Raw genomic sequence first — 17,097 nt, 5'->3', positions numbered from 1 at the left:
TAGGATTTCCCAATGATTTTATTGAGGTAACGTTTCCCAATTCTATACACACATATACGCATATACATATACTTAGGAAAGCTAAACAATGTTGTTCTAAGGCACTTGGAATTGTGCACAGCAGAGTATCCTATTGTATTATACTACCAGATAGAGTATAATTTTCCATTTTAAATAACACAAACACCAATGTGGGATAAAAAAAAAAGATAATACATGGTCTTTCAGTCGTGGAATACCTGTGCTTCGGTGTGTATATTGCGGGCATCATACCCACATACTGTGATGTAGTAATGGATTAAGGACAACCAGAGGGAGGAACTGTGCGTGCTTCTCCAGGCCCAGGTCCAGTTATCAACACCTTCAGACAGCACACCTGTGCGACGATTAGATCCCACACTGGAGACTCACCTAGCTACCCTCACAATGGTAAGAGTTTGCCATCACCATCACTTTAACCAAAGCTCAAAATAACAAAAGAACACAGACAGTCCCTTACAGGAAAAACCACTGTTACTTAGGGGTGGGGTGGGGGTGGGGGAAGAAGAAAGACTAGTTTGAATTTTCAGCAGATTTTTTGTGTGTGTGTGTGTGTGGGATGCTTTGAATGTATCGGCACTCGTCTAAGCCGCAGAAGAAATACTAAAGAATTAGTGCCTATAGTTTAAGTGATGGAAGTGGTTTGACCCTCAGTTCTCGATTATTCTTTCCAAATGCTAGTTAGCACTACAGTGGCGATTTCTCATGGTGGATGCTTTTTAGGCAATGTCATGATATAGTTAAAAAAAAAAATCACACCAGGAGCACCCATTAAGGGAAAAGCCCCCCCCCGCCCCCGCAAGCTGGCAAGTGGCACAAATATTATTGGCATTTTAATAAACCATAAAATTGACCTGAGGGTGGAGGGATGTCCTGCCTCGTTTACTCCTTCAATATATTCTCTTAAAAAAAAATACTGCTATTAAGAAAGCTAAGAATGTTTAAGCACCATCAAGAAGTTTACACTGTCACCACCTTTATTGACTCCCGAGTTGCTCTGCTTCAAAAGAAAAGTGTTTTTAGAATTTTAATATTCAAATATTAGAGTGGGAGGAATTAATTCCATCCTTGCAGCTAGCTGCAATTCATTTGAGTTATTTTGCAAGACGTATTGACTATTCAATTACAGTGGCATGAAGATCATCTTTCCGTATGGTTAGCAACAGGCTAATCTAGCTGCCCCCCCCCGGGGGGGGGGCGGAAACTCATTTTGTTCTGCCTATCCGTCTTGTGAGCAATAGGAATGTGGTACAGTTGAACCTACATTTCCACCACAATGTCATACTTGCACTTCTTATTAGAAAAGCTGAACCATGTGGATACGTTTACAAGGCGGGGGTGGGGGGGGTGGGGGGTGGGATCTTTGCCTATTTGTGTGGCTGAACCGCGCTGTCAATAGGAGGGAGGGAGAGTCTTTTTGCAACTACGGTGTAACCAGGTAGAACCTAATGTCAACTTTCAAAAGAATGATGGATTGTTCAGGGCCACTGTGTTCTGATGACCAGCAGTCTAGTTCTGAAGCAGCAACGTCAATCACCAAGAGTTTGCTTCACGCGCTCCCTGCAGGAGTACCAGGCCAAGTCACTTTGCCCACTGCCCACTGTGATGGACAAGGCTGCCTGGGAATGTCTTTCCTAGGGAAGAGGCCATTTATGCTGCATCTAAGCAAAAGGCTTTAGAGCGAAGTAGATCGGGGACGTGCAAGGCAGTAGAGATGGCGTTTGGGGGACAGGCGTTTTCTACCATGTGTCCTCGTTGCAGTAGACGGTGGTTTTCAGGTGAGGGGTGCACTCTTCTATGTGGGAAGGCTTTTTTTTCCCACAATGCCTGGGAACGATCCTGGTGTTGAGTCACCAGGGGCCTGGGATACTGAGCGTTTTGCAACATGTGGCACGTTTCAGCACAGCAAAGAATTGTCCAGAGCCAAATGCCAACAGCATCCGCACTGGGAAACATCTGTCAACGGCTCTTTGTTCACATGCAGCTGCGATAGAGAACCAACAAGCTGAGTGGCATTTTCCTGAAGTAAAACCCAAAATGGCTAGAAATTGGCATTAGGTAGGAGTAGCAGCCACAGGGCCCTACTTTCTTTGCCAAAAAACCTTGCAGTTTATAAAATGAGATTTTTGTTAGTTTGGGATGAGGCTGGCCTCAAACAAACAAAGCAAAGCAAAGAAAAACAAAACAACAAAACTCCAAGAAACAAAACAAAAAACTCCAACCTCCCCCCCCCCCCAAAGGCTGGTCTATATTACAGTTGCTCTCTAAAAATGCTAATAATGGTTCAGGCTTTGAAAGAAGGTTGTAGGCTGAACAAATAGGAAAAGTAAATAACAGAAATGAGAACGGTTTTGGGGGTTTCTGTCTTTAGCTCTGTCACCTTTCGGTCCCTGCTTGCTTTAGTGGAACCTAGGGTCCCTCTTTGGAGCTCGAGTTTGAGTTTCCTAGGAATGCTCCTTCCCTCAGGAAGCTGTTCCCATTAATGTGACAATCGCTTGTTTCCGTCACTGCTGTCCCCTCGAGCACGTATCTTCTAAAGGTTCATTCTGCTTTGTTAAATAAAACATATCGCCAGTGAGTAGACAGCAAACACTAACAAAAGATTAATCATTTTAAGGGCTGAAGGGACAACTTGTATATGCTAAGGACATGAAGGAAAATAATCTCAAGCACAGCTTCTTGTGCTGCTAGTGATAAGTGACTCACGCGAGGACGTAGGAATGCATAAACAACTGCGGCATACCGAGGAAAATGACATAAACCCATATATCCTGTATTAGATTAAGTCTGTTTCACAAACACTAAAGAAAGATTATTTCTTTAAAATACGCTGCCAGGAAAAAAAAAAAAAAACCACTGCCAGGACCATGCGCAAATAACACAGGGTGGGAATTTTGAGCAAGAGATGAAGAAAATAATTTTTTTTAACTGTTCAAATGTAGACACACTGCTATGTGGTAGACTGGCCTTTCTGTTGTGTCCGTAGCTTAATCTTTACAGGTTTTGTCTGCCCTGTGTTGGTGTGGGTATATCTGGGCATGTGGTGTCAACCCACATTTCGCTCTCTTAAGCGCAAACTACTGTATTTTTAAAAAGTGCCAGTGCATCACTGACTTAACTCAGGGCATATAGCCTGGCAGTTTCTATGGGCTCACAACTCATTTTCATTATTTGTTGATTTTTGAAGAGTATATTCGATTCTTCTATTTCCTTAAATATATCTTCAATTACATTTCAGAACCCCCTCCTCATGCCAGGGACAGATAACTGACTGCCTTCGTGTGGCCAATAAGGATGAGAAGGAGAAACCAGAAAGGCAGCTTTTCTGGGAAAGCCAGAGAGACCGATATGTTTGCCTTTCCTTTAAACACTCAAGATGCTTCTCTGAATATTATAGATTTTGGGTAAATGGTTTGAGGAATAAACATAAAGGTAAATTACAGCTAATGCAAAGCTATAAGACATTTCTCGTGTAGAGGAAGTCACCAGTGAAGGTGGCCCAAGTGAGTACGGATTAGAGAGTTGCTTTTGTCATGTTGGTTGTTAATGACCATGAGGTTGCTGAATGAAGGGGACTTAGTGCCTTCCCATAACCTTAATACCAACAGAGTTTCCCTCCTCCGTTAAAAACCAGGATGGAAATGGCCACTTTGGCTTTTCTATTCGGTCTAGTTCTTTCTTGGTGGGACCTTCAGTGAGAGCTAATCTTCTGTCTTTACCGTATCCCAGGAGTCAGGAAAACTTGGTTGCACCACTGGCCTAGTGGTATGTGTTAGTGGAAAACTAGAATTGTGCTACAACTGCAACAAAAAACAAGTCCAGTTTCTGCCTACATTTGTTTTCTTAGAGAATAGCAGCGTGCTGGTTGGGCTGCAGAAATGCTGGCAGTGGGCAGTGGCTTGGCTACAGGGAAAGGGAGCCATGCCTTTGCCTTCTGTGGGGTTGCCTGGATGGAGGAGACCTGTGGATGGACTGCTGGTGAGGTGATGCAGCTTCTACACTTTTCTGCCTTTAAAAATTAACCAAGAAAAGAGAGCCTAATTCTGAGAACTACAGCTTGGAGCATGGTATTCTAATTCTTTCCATGGCTTTAAAAAAATATGTAATAGATCATTGTAGTGAAGTAATCAGTGCTTCCAATTATTTAAATATTAGCTATTTAAACTTCTCTCTCAATTGCAAAATTTTCTCTACATGAGTCAATCCGTATGAAGAAAAGGTGTATGTACCATAAATCTGACCAATCATGTCAAGGAGACACATTTTCATTTGTGCAGTGCTGGGGGTTGAACTGGGGCTTTCGGCATGGAAGGCATTTTATGTTTTGTTTTGTTTGTAGTGGGTGACTATCACTGTGCAAAGTAAAAATTGTATACTTTGTACCACTAGTGGGTGGGGGGGGGGAGGTTGCTCTTTTTAACCAACCAAATAGACATGTTTATGATATATACTTTGAATGACAAACTGGTGCCTCTGTCTTGGATTTACAATGTATGGAGAACATGCAATTAGAGGTTTAAAAATGTTCTGAGAGTATAAGCATAAACAAAGAAGCATTATCTGCTTTGGCATTTTTTCTCATGACACTAGGATGATAGTAGGATACCATGAAGGAAAACTGCTTTGCAAATAATGAGAACAAAGTTAATTTTTTATAGCTGAGTTGAGACATTATTAAACAAACAAGGGCTAGGGGTGTCGCTCAGGGGTTAAGAGTGTGCAGGGCGTGAACAAGGCCCTGGTTCAAGCCCAGCAGTGCAAAGCAGCAACAGCATGAACAAGCCCGCAGCCGACGGCAAATACCAGGGCACTCAGAGACATCATTTCAAAAGCAAAGTCTATCTTGTGCCATTAGTGAAACGAACTAGTGTAGATGGCAGCCTTGTTTTATTGATGCAAACGGCTAAGCACAGCGAAGGGCACGGTAATGCTGGTTACCTCATGGAATGGCCCTGCTGGCTTCTTATAATGATCAACTGCAGCTAACCACTTTCACTTTTAAATGAAACCATCAAATTTCAAGTGGTTCTTCCAAATACCACAGAGTGGTGGGATATACACTTACTCAACTGATGAAATGCTGACTTTTCAGTAGAAATAGAAAATTACAGGCTTCCACGTTCTGAAGCAGAAACACTTCAGAACCATCATAGCTCTGGATCAAAGAAGAAGATAGATTCTGTATAGATTCTGCCTTCTGAAAAAAAAAAGTATGTTTTAAATCCAAGGGGCTCAAAAACAGTTGTTAAGGGACAATGAAATTGAAGGCAGCATCCACAAGTGAGCCTTTCTGGGGTTCTGTGCTGGGGCCTGATGCCACAGAGAAGAGCAGTTTGAGGGAAGAAGCTTCTTAATGTAAACAAGACTGATTATAGGGTCCTGGGGAAACGGTCTTGATTGGTGTCTCACTGCTTCTCTGGCATGGGGATAAATACCGTATGTATGGATGCAATCCACAGATGCATCATAGAAGGTAAGGTTTCAGTTACATAAACCAGCAGTTTTCTGTGTTCCTTTAAGCCTTAGGGTATGTTTGTTAATTCCATGTGCTTGTTTTGTTCGTTTGTCTGTTTTTTATAGCAGCAACCTAACTTAAAAAAAAAATAATGCAGTATTTAAACTACCTGTCTTCTTCTTCTTCTTCTTCTTCTTCTTCTTCTTCTTCTTCTTCTTCTTCTTCTTCTTCTTCTTCTTCTTCTTCTAATCCCTCCTCAGAACTGGGAATGCTGCTTAAATTGCAGCTCTGGATTGAGGTTTCAAAAAGGTTTGTCCTGACTGTCCATATCGTCTTCCTCAGATAAAGAACAGTTTCCTGGCTTTGGAGATAATTAAGACAGGGTAAGATCAGAAGATTTATTTCTAAAGCTTGCAACAGTTTTACAGGGTCATATTATATCTGACCTTAGTTCTGTTACCCTTGTAGAGGGCCATACATTAGGAAAGCAATATAAGAAAATGGCATGTAGATAGCTGTGCTACTTAAAGCATGCAACACAATGCGAGCAAGCATGCTTGGTAAGAGTTGGCTGAAGCTTCTTGCATTTAATGAACACTCACATTTGTTTCTGGCAACTGGGTTCACTGGCACAACATTAAAAAATTGGTACTACACAGAACCAACTTATTGGTGAAACAAGAATGTTCTAGAATCAAGTCGTTAAGGAGTTCGCGTTGGTGGAGTAGGTTTCCAAATCCCTTAGTGAGTTCTCAGCTACCAAATGCCTACTTCAAAAATATACTTATCTTCATTCTTCTTTTTTCTTTCATTAACATAATGAAAAAAATCCTCCTTCTTTCTTATTTTTTAGCTCCCATCCTGTTGGGGTGGCCACCAGCAATCCCAATGTCTACTGTTTGTGAACCCACACGCACGATACCATTTGGCTTTCTGGTGGTCGGACTGGCGATTGTCTTCTGCTTGTCTTCTTGGATCACGATTCCTGATGAGGAACAGCTGAGAGAACCAGAGTGCCCCTTACAGCAGGGTGCACTCCGGGCAGCCAGGCTTGCCGCATGTGGGTCTCAGCGCATTGGCCTGGTCTGGTCTGTCAAGGCGAGGAGTACTCTCAAGCAAAGGTGAGGAGCACTCTCAAGCAAAGGCGAGTCTCACGTCTCCTTCACCACAAAGAAACGGAAACAGACACATTCAAAATCTCAGTGCGATGTCAGGGTCTCAGGAAGCAGGGGATCCCTCTGCCAGGGACTGGTCAGTCCCACACTTCGTTACGGACGGTGAAACCTGGAGTAAGAAAGAGAAACTATGAGTGTCTGGCATGGAACCATATTCTGCACTTGGTGAAGCGAGGAAGGTGGAGATGGCTGTTCTGAATATCGCCCGCCTCTTTACTGTAAAATTGCTGCTGTAACAGAATACTGTTCTCTGTGCTCTATTGGAAAGTACTTAGAAAAAGATCTTGATAGTATTCAGGCTCGTAGAATAATCTAAGCAAACCAGTACTAGGCACTTGGTAACATTCTAACCCACATTAGGAAGAGTGAGATGTGTCTTTTTTTTTTTTTTTTTTTTTTTTTTTTTGCTTTTGCTTTTTGAGATAGATTTCTTTGTGTAGCCCTGGCTGTCCTAGACTCGCTTTGTAGATCAGGCTGACCTCGAACTCACAGCAATCTACCTGCCTCTGCCTCCCGAGTGTGAGTGAGATGTGTCTTAAATGGACATGTAGATACGAAAGGCAATCTATCTTTTTATTGATTTTTGTGTGTGAGTGTTTTGTCTGTGTATTTGTCTTTGCACCATGTACATGCCTGGTGCCTATGGAGGCCCAAAGAGGGCATTGGATCCCCTAAAACTAGAGTTAGGGACAGTTCTGAGATGCTAAGTGGGGTCTGGGGGCTCAAACCTGGGTTCGCTGGAAGATAAATTATTGTTCTTAAACACTGAGGCATCTTTCTAGCCCATCCACCTGGATTCCCAAACACCTTAGGGCCTTTTTCATCATGATGGTGCCCACACCTCATAGAAAGCACACCCACAACTATACAGAGGTTTCCCCCTACCCCAACCTGCCTTTATACTTTCTTCCATTATGGTTTACTAAAATACCTTTAGTACAGGAGTCCCAGATCCACAAGTCCTTTCTCTCCTTCAGGCCAGTTTCCATTTGTCACCAAATCCTGAACCCATGCGTCCAATCATTTTTCCTCACCAGCTTGTGTTAGCATCACATTAGGAAGCTATTTGTTAGCTAGCAAGCTGGCTTTCCCTCCCTGCATAATGGTTCCTCAACAGCCCTGAAGGTAGGGAGTAAGTGCTTCAGAACGTGCTGTCCTTAACCACTGCGATGCCTTGCCTTCCCTTCCCTTCCCATCTCTATTTTCGTTATCAAGATCAAGGTCGCAAGCCATTGTCTTCACAAAGCTTTATCTGACCCAGCTCTTTAGGCTGCATCTGTGATTTTATGTTTATGCAGCTCTGCTCAACATTGACGTGTGTTTTCTCCAGCTGACTGCTCACTTACCTTGTAAATGAGTTGGGCTTCCTGTCTGTTGAATGCCTGCCCCACACAAATCCCACTAGGCTAGTTTGCTGTCAAAAGAACTGTACCGTTGTTCCTTATTATCTACAAACAAAACTTCCTGGGGTTGTGATGGAATCTTTTCTGAATGTGGCTGGACCTGTGCATCTCTGTTACTACTCCCCACCACTGGTCCCCAAATACCCGTACATGTACATCTATGTGTTCTGTCTCTCGCCTTTATCTTTCCTCCCTCCCACTGCTGCTTGCCCAATCATATTCTTTGAGATCATGAACTGTCTTTTCTTTACCTCTTTGGGAAGCATTAATTGCTTCCTTCTGTGTCTGCATGACCTTTGGTTTAAGTTGGTTAAGTCACCATTACACGGTAGGGTCTTTGCACAGAAGGCCCCCGCTGCTGGGCTATGGGAAGCTGAGGAGAGGAAAGAGCTGTTCTCATTCAAGCTTCCACACTCACAGAAAGCACTACCTGGTAAATGTTGTCTCTTACTAAGTTTGGCCATAAACTGGACGCTTAAGGAAATAACGCCTGGGAGGGAGCCCGCTGGTAGAATGCTTGACTAGCACGAACAACGCCCTAGGTTTGATCTCTGGTGCCTCAAAAAGGAAAGAAAAATATATAAGAAAAGACAAAACAAGATTGGCCACATGTGGGTCTTTATATTACTCTTGTGTCCTTGCTCATCTGAAAGTCAAGATAAGACCCAGGGAGCTTTCCCAAACCAGGGTGGGAGCCAAAGCTAAAACGGAGATGTGTGTACCCGGAGCTCAGTTCTTAACTGCACCACTGACCATAACCTTGAGTCAATGTGTGACACCCTGCCACCACCATCTACATGTGAGGGACAGAGGGCTTTGTTGGCCCTGTCACCTGCACCACCCATGCCCCAGCCTTGCATAATGCCGTCCCCGTGCAGTGCCCACATACCAGGCTTCTGCTTTTTTCTTTATCTGCTCCCCTGAGTCTGGGATGCGACCTTCCCTCTCCCTAGGCAGTGGGGTTGAAGCTCTCTTCTGTCATTTAAATCACGCAAATGTCATTTCCTCAAGACCTACTCCCTTTTCCTGGTTTCCCAATCTGTGGTCCCCTTGTCTTGCACAGCATCCTGCTATATTTTTTTCCATAGAACTATTCCCTTTACTGTAAATGATTTTTCTCCCTTATCAGATCATGACATCTGGGACCATAACTTTATATGCACTAAATTCCTAGGGTCCAGAACTTGCAAACCTATTCTATGTCCTTAATTAGTACTTCCTGAAAGCATAAACAACTGAATACACATTACAAAGGCATTTAGGAAATGACCTGATAACTTTACAAACAGTTTTATATAACTGGACAGTTCACTCTTAAGACTCCCAAGTGAATTTTAAGTAAATATATACTATATGATAAACTCAGCTGTCAGAAGCTTCCAGAATGCCATTGAGGAAGGGCCAATGACAACAGGAAAAAAATACAGAAGTTATTTTTGTTGTTGTTGTTAAGAAATTTTAAATCCGTATTGTACCCATACAACACAACTATAATACAAGGTTTACTTCCAATACGTTGAAAGTACTATTACAGGTTTCTTAGGGTAATTAAGTAATATAAGCTAATTGTTAGTTGATCAAATCATGGTTATGCCAATTGCTAGTTCATTTTTACCACAAGAATATACATCCTAGGTTCAACAGATTTGAAGACCAGGTATATTAGTTTTACAGTGAAACTTAATTGTTTGGGGGTTAAGGTGTTTTTAGGTCTGGATAGGTGTTCTAAATTGATAATATAATATGTGATGGAGATTGATTTACATTCAGAAATTTAGATATACCAAGATAAGAAAGATGTCTTCTTCAAGGCTGTCAAATACAAATAGCCAAAACACTAAGAATGTAGCATTTATATAATTCCTGATTGTGTCACAGTTCTTCTTGCCATAGGTAATCTATTGTATATATGTGTAATAATATAAATGTATATGTACAAAAATAAAATAATTTAAATTCTATAGATAAATAAGGTAAAATAGTTAGATAAGGTCTTCAAAAACCTCAGAGACCTACAGTATATGGCATTTAAAGATGTTTTTATTATTTTAAAGATTCTTTTTAATAAGACAGGTTAATTCTTGACTACACCCAGCCTACCTCAAAGAGGATGATGAGCATCAGTGAACCTCCTTATGGAGATGGCTTCAAATGTGGCAAACAAGCCACTGGGCAAAATGTCCTTGTTTCTGCCACAGACAGATTCTGCCTAAAAATGGGCAAGCTTGGATGCAGGCAGAGTTGACAGCCAAACTCTGCCAAGACAGGGCAAGCAAGCCGTCAACAGTTCCTGCCTCACAAATACGTCTGCCATGTATATTGGGCCAGAAGGCAGAAGATGATGTTCCAAAGTTCCAAAGAGGATTTTGGGTGACTGCTCAGGCAGCAAACTGTCTCTGTTATTTTTTTATTTTGGAAGATGCTAAGTTGCACTTCCTGTCTATTCAGATAATTAATTTTATTCCTTCTCAAGTCTCTGATGCGGTTGAAGACCAGATAGTTTAGTTTTACAATTGAGCTTAGTTGTTTAGGGGTTAAGATGTTTTTAAGGTCTAGATGGATGTTTTAAGTTGATAATGACAGATATGATAGATATTTATGTACATTCAGAATTTTAGATGCACCAAGATAGGAAAGATGTTTTCTTCAAGGTTGTCCAGTACAAATAGCCAAAACACTATGAATGTAACATTTATATAATTCCTGATTGTTTCCTGGTTCTTCTTGTTGTAGGTAGTTTACTGTATATGTGGGTAATGATATAAATGTATATGTAAAAAAGAAAAATAATAAAAAAGATACATGGATCAGAGCCCCAGGGTTGCTTGGGACAGGAGTCAAACAGCCTCTCCCTTCGTGGCCCTCACCCAGGGACCTGCCAGCCTCTCTCTCTCAGGTTCACCTTCTCTGGACACCCCATGGAAATCTGCTTGTTAGCGGCTGTTCACCCCATTCCCAGCTTGTGAACCATGTGTTTCACCAAGTCCCTTCATCCTTTGGCCCTGAATTCAAAGGACAAGTGTGGGGAAGAGTGACACACGACATCTTCTCTTCCCATCTGTAAAACCACAAGAGATGAAGAAGGTGCTTGAAAAAAAAAATGGATCCAGTGACGATGCGAATCATCAGTGCTGGAGGAAGATAGGCTTCTCTAATGTCCGGTATTTTCTAGAAAGAACCTGGGTTGTAGCTTCTCCAAACCGGCGAGAAAACACTTAAGATTTTTCTCCTGTACACACCATTTGCCCAAGAATCTGGGTAGAAAAGTGAATTAACTCCACTGGTTTGCACTGTGATATGGCATCAAGTCCTTGGACTGGCTCGGGGAAAGAATGTGGCCAGCTAGCACTGTGCCTGCAGCCCCTCTTACAGACAAACCCTAATTTCTGGTAAAGGAAAGAGACACAACCTACAGTATCCAAGCCAGTCAAAGATGTTCACATCCTGCAAAATTAGAAAAAAATTAGGCTTCCTCTAGTCAAGTTTGGCCGTGGAATTTTACGGTCAGAGGCACTGCAAGCGCAGCTCTCCCTAGGCATGTCTGGTTTTGATCTCCCAGGGACTTCACCTATCTGGTAGAACGACAGTTTTGGCTGTAGGCGGCAAGCCAGTGATAAACAGACTCAATTCTGCCCTAAGGACTCAAGGTTTTCCTCCATCCTTTGTTTAAGATGTGTCTATTTGTGAAATTATTGACATTCTCTTCTTTAAAAAAAAGCTGTCACGCATACTTTTTATTTTCCTACTATTGAGAGGGATTGAAGCATGGCTACTTCTTACAGTCATGGAGTTCCAAGAAGAATATTAATTTACCGAAGACAGTTCTCCCAGACCTTCATTCCCAAATGCTTACTCATCCTCCTATGAATGCATTCAGGCAGTATAAACATAAAACTGCTCACAAGTGTAAAATATTCTGTCTGTGTGCTTCAGTGTTGGATGCGTATACAGCTCTTGGATAACTCATCTCCCCCTTTAGTTGTGAATGCTTTCTATGGCATTTGGGATTAAGCTGAGGATCCTGTAGGGCAGAGGTGAGCGCACTGCCACTGACCTGGGACCCTGCCCCCACTTCCCTCTTTCCTTATGGCAGCCTGACTGTTGTGCCACTCGAGAAACCCTGTTAAATGAAGACGCCTCGCTCTCTTAAGCCACCACTGTCTCCTTCTGGGATGTTGCAGCACATGTTGCCTGTGTTCTTCTTATTCCCAACGCTGAACCAGGCTTGCAATGTTTTACAACTCTCTGGACGACTCTGTCTAGGTACAAGAAACTAGATTATTAAGGAAGGAGCCAGGACTCAAACGGCCCTCTCAGTCTTCTGCAGTGGACCCTCCACAGGGTGCGCTGTGCTCCCATGATAGTCCCTGCAATGTCACATTTTGAAAAGCCACACCTGTCTGGTAGCTGAAAGGGTGGTTTCGTCTCTATATAAACTCTATATAAACTATTGTTTAAAAGAAATGCACATTCACATGTAGTAATCTTACAAGAAAAGCATTTTAGAAGTTGAGAAAAGAAAAGCATACCCTATAACTAGAATAAACTGTTAAGAGCTTTGGATCTCGCTTCTGGTGTTTTCTCTATGTACTTGAATTTTAAATATATCACTGTACCATGTGCACTCGGGCAATCTCCTGTTTGTCTACTAGTCATGATACAAAAAAATAAATCTCTTGAGACCTGTTTTAATTTGAAAAGCTTCAATTCAATGATCCATGTGTGTATGATAATACCCCTCCCTTAGTAAGCAAACATTTCATAAGCAAATATCATTATTAATATCTGAAGATACTCTGTACTCTAAAATGTTATTGTGTGCAAAACTAAAATTTTTTTGTAAAAAGTGACATTCTCTCCTGATTATAAATCTGATATATGTTAACACAATGAAATCACTAGAAAAGGAATACTATCCAGAAGATTCCAGTTATCCAAGCTTTACTACTGTAATCTTTTAAGCGTATTTTTAAGTAAAATATGACTTTTTAAGTAATTTGTTTTCATAATTTATAGGATTAAATATTATAGAAATTCCATTTGTTTTGAAAAAGGAAGTAGATCCTATTTGTCATGGTGGTGTCTTTTGAGGATGTAATGACTCTACGTAAATCAACACGCTGGCCACTGTAGAAGTAGGTTCAACTTTTGGGTTTTAAGCAGTGGGCTGAGTGGGCAACCAAGAGAGAAAATACAGAATGCACACAGAGAAGCAGCTAATAAACTAAGGAATGCAGGTTACAGCTTGGTCTCTTATCAAGCCCCAGGTCGAATTCTTGTCCCCATCCCTGTTGCAAGGCCCTGGCCTGCATTTCAATTCCAAAAAGCTCCCTGGAAAATACTGGGAGTACTCAGGGGTGTTACAGATCAACACAATTCATCGCTGAGAATCAGCACACACAACAGAAGATGTGCTGTAATGAAGGTTAAAGAAGTGTCCTCCCACTGTGCTAAAGTATTCGTGATATCAAGGCCCACACATAATTCAAAACAAACCACCAGACTGGAGTCCTCATCTATTGAAACAGGGTCTCAGGAGTTGGACCCCTTCAGTGTTTCTTTTAAATATCTGTTGTTGATTAGTCAAGACATTCTCCTGTCTCAAAAATGCAAAAGAGTTGAAAGGGTCAGTGGCCGAAAGACTCTCTGCTGTGTCTGCCCCAGCTACCAGCTCTCCTCCACAAAGATAAGTGGTGTCATCAGCCCTTTGGATGTCTTTGCAAAGACCTGGAAACAAAAGAGGCTATGAAGGGAGACAGTCTTTCCGGGTTTCCAGAGAGATGGCTGGGTTGCTGTGTGGCTGAGTCTCTGGATGAACAGGTGCTGACGAGGGCACAGAGCTCTCTTCCCTATGGTCTGCCTTCAATCTGCGCAGGCCTCAGAGGTTTAGGATCTGATAGGCAGGCTTACGTGACATGGGAGATAAAGCCTGGCACTGACTAGAAGAAAGAATTGCTGCCATGTGTCTAGCCTGCGTTTGAAGAGATGGGTGTCCATGACCCATGAGGGGGGTGAGTGGTGAAAAAGCTGCAGTCTTTTACATGAGCACTGTTATAAGTGAAATTTGTGGCCATATTTTCATATTATTTTGACTAGAAATCGTAGTGTTTATCAAAACTTTTTCCTCTTAAAAAAAATACTGACACCAACATGAAGATCACAGCATGGTTTTGTATCTCCAAAGCCAAAAGTACTTCCCAGTTGGAAAGCAACTCCAATGATGTCATATAAATTAATGGAAAAATAGCAGTAGACATTTGCCTTACTGCCAAGTCTTAAAACTCGAGCAAGGCATGTTTATTTTGGTGGTATGAATATTTAATTTTTCCTAATCTGGAATGATAGTTTAAAGAGTGCTGAGCAATACATTAAAACAATCTTTTTAACTGTATCCCCTCAACATGATCTGTTAACACCTCAAAACTTACCTAGTCAGCATCTATCAGCATTTACTTAAACAATGAAAATATCAACAGATTATTTAATAAAACGCAAATCCAGATTGGCATTTCTTCAGAGGAGTAAATAGCTAATAGGATTTTGGAGGTTAAAAAAAAAATCACTTAAACAGAAAAGCACACTAGAAGACTAATTCAAGAGTGTCACTCACTAGCACAGGCAGGGGCAGTCAATGCTCCTTAGCACATAATGTGGAAGCCAGACACAGACTGTGAGCTTCACATCCAGAAGGTGATACGTAGCACAGAGACCACTGACCACTGACTTAGAAAAGTAGAGTTCGTGTATGCTCTCGGACCATAAACAGAAAGAGGGGTCTAATAGATTAAAGTGTGGAAAAAGTTAAAAACAATACTTGTATAGTCCTGGTTACCTTCTGTAAAGCACAGAAAAAACAGTGAAATAAAAAGTAACAACATAGAAAGATTTCAGTGTGTAAATATTTACACAGAAGGTAGTGAGACAAGCTAAAAGCCTGACAGCCTAATACTGATGACTTATATCCCAGTTTTTTGTTTTTGTTTGTTTGTTTGTTTGTTTTTTTACTAATCTATATACAAAATACAGGCAATCCCAAAAGAAAATTAGCAAAGGTCTAAATACAAAAATCAAACACTAAAAGGGGTCACTAAAGCTAAGAGAAGACGCCCAATCTTACAGAAATGAACGTTCTTCCTGTAGAATATAAATCTTGCAGGCACTTGTTGACCCAACTATTGATGAGGGAGACTTGAGTATGCAGCGTGCTCATCAACTGTGGGTCAGTAACCTAAGTGCCTTTTTTGAAAGATAACAGAGAAGAGTCTTTCAAAGGCTATAAAACACATGAATCCTAGGAAATCCAGTTAAAAGGGCAACCACAGAAATGCTGGCATGTGTACCCAGACATAAGCATGGTGTCAGTAGTGCACAGCATCATAAGCACCCAGCAGTACCCGTTCAGTAGTGAATAGCATCTCATCTATGGGACACCAGAGGCATGGAGGGGAGTGGCATACACTCCAGGAAGAAGGACTGACCTTCCACATGCTCTATGTGAGTGAGAGAGTGGACATAAGCATACACCATATGTAGGTGAGTTTGTAAACGCACAGGAATAGAAAGAAATGGCTTGGGGTGCACACTCCACCTTTAACTAGCACTTACCTGTGAGAATAAAGGCGAGGGTGGAGAAGGAGGGGGTTGATTTTTTTACCGATACACTTCTACACCGTTCAGATCCGTAATGAAAACACATCATTTGGTGTACAATAAGACATAAAAAGAAATGCTGCTGACATCCCCCTACGGTTGGTTTTTACTGAATTTGCTTAGAGAACACAACAGAAAGAAGGCCTTTTAGTTTAAATCTGTCTCAGAGAGTTAGAACTTATACAGAATGCATGGGGGTTTTTTTTGTTGTTGTTGTTTTTGTTTTTTGGTTTTTTGTTTTTTTGCTTATATTCTGCTGTAGCTTATTCTCACCTCGTGCTATCAAATGGAAATAAGGTCATCGGACCTTATGACTTATAGGAAAGCTATGCAGAGGCGAAACTGGCTTGAATGACCAGGCAGGATGAGTGAAGAAGACGCTATAACTCGGGGGTCAAGACTCAGCCACACAAACACAAGCCATTTCCCTAATTGCGTGGAGACCCCAGCCATTTCTGTGCCTCTATACTTATCCTTGTTGCCTTTTTATGATGAGTTTTCCTAAAGGTGCGCAACTTCAGGCGTCCCCCATTAATGTGAACTTTTCCTGACCCCAGCGGTAGCAGGGAGGGCACAAGTCTGGCATGTTACAGATCCAAGGTCACCACAGGGAAGCCCCCAGAGCGAGGGCACTGCTGCACTCAGGACGTATGTTGGCAAGTACAGACAAGGACACAGGAGGCACACGTGAAGAAGAACCATGCTGAGAGTAAGGGAACCTCTGGCACACCAGACCTCCCGCCGTGAACAATGGGCACGGAGCATGTCTGTGGTGACTGGGGCCCTCACACGTGTCACAGAAGGTACCTTCTATGAAATAATGAAGTTCCATTTGCTTTTCCTTTACCTTGTGACAAGGTCCCCTGTAGAGAACAGCACCTTGACCACTGGAAACCACCTAGGGCTAGTTTTTGTCATTTGTAAAACCAAAACTCAGTGGGAAGAAAAATCATAGCATTACAGTTGCTGAAATTTGGATCTTGGGTGCCCATGTGCTAAAGTCTTGGTCCTCAGTGTTGCTCTACTGCGGATGCTGTAAACTTTAAGGGTGGGGCCTAGTATGAGACCTTGCAGTCATCGGGGACATGCCTGTGAGGAGGATGGGGTGCATGTCTCTTTCTCTTCTGTATTCTCATTCTTGGGCCACAGTGGGGGTGAGTGGTGTTTGCATGTGTTGCCACCACGATGTGTAGCCTGGTCATACGCCCCAAAGCAGCAGAGTGAGTCAGACCTGCACTGAAGTCTTTGGGTTCAGGAGTTCTTCCTTTCGTTACAGGCTTCTTTCATCATAGGCTGTTTCTCTCAGAGATTTGTCTGCCGTCACAGTAAGTGACTTTAGGAGCAACTCAAAACTTGGTTCCCCACTGCAAGTTCT

General features: G+C 42.1%; 1 protein-coding gene across 4 annotated transcripts in view; it reads right to left on the bottom strand.

Annotated features, from left to right (window-relative positions):
* The window catches only part of PHACTR2 (phosphatase and actin regulator 2), a gene marked incomplete at its 3' end in the record, with an annotated part of 267,951 nt that continues 250,854 nt past the window's right edge, over nt 1-17,097 (bottom strand). For 3 of the 4 annotated variants that reach the window (XM_084777040.1, XM_084777046.1, XM_084777044.1), the window contains exon 12: nt 587-6,778. In XM_084777040.1, coding sequence (XP_084633166.1) covers nt 6,763-6,778 — 16 coding nt within the window. Of the gene's footprint in view, nt 6,779-17,097 lie in introns of all 4 variants that reach the window. The other variant, XM_084777042.1, reaches the window with a different exon arrangement.

This window comes from Acomys minous (genome assembly GCF_964271855.1).
Source record: "Acomys minous genome assembly, chromosome: 3".
NCBI lineage: Eukaryota > Metazoa > Chordata > Mammalia > Rodentia > Muridae > Acomys > Acomys minous.
This window is presented reverse-complemented; position numbering and strand designations above follow the sequence as displayed.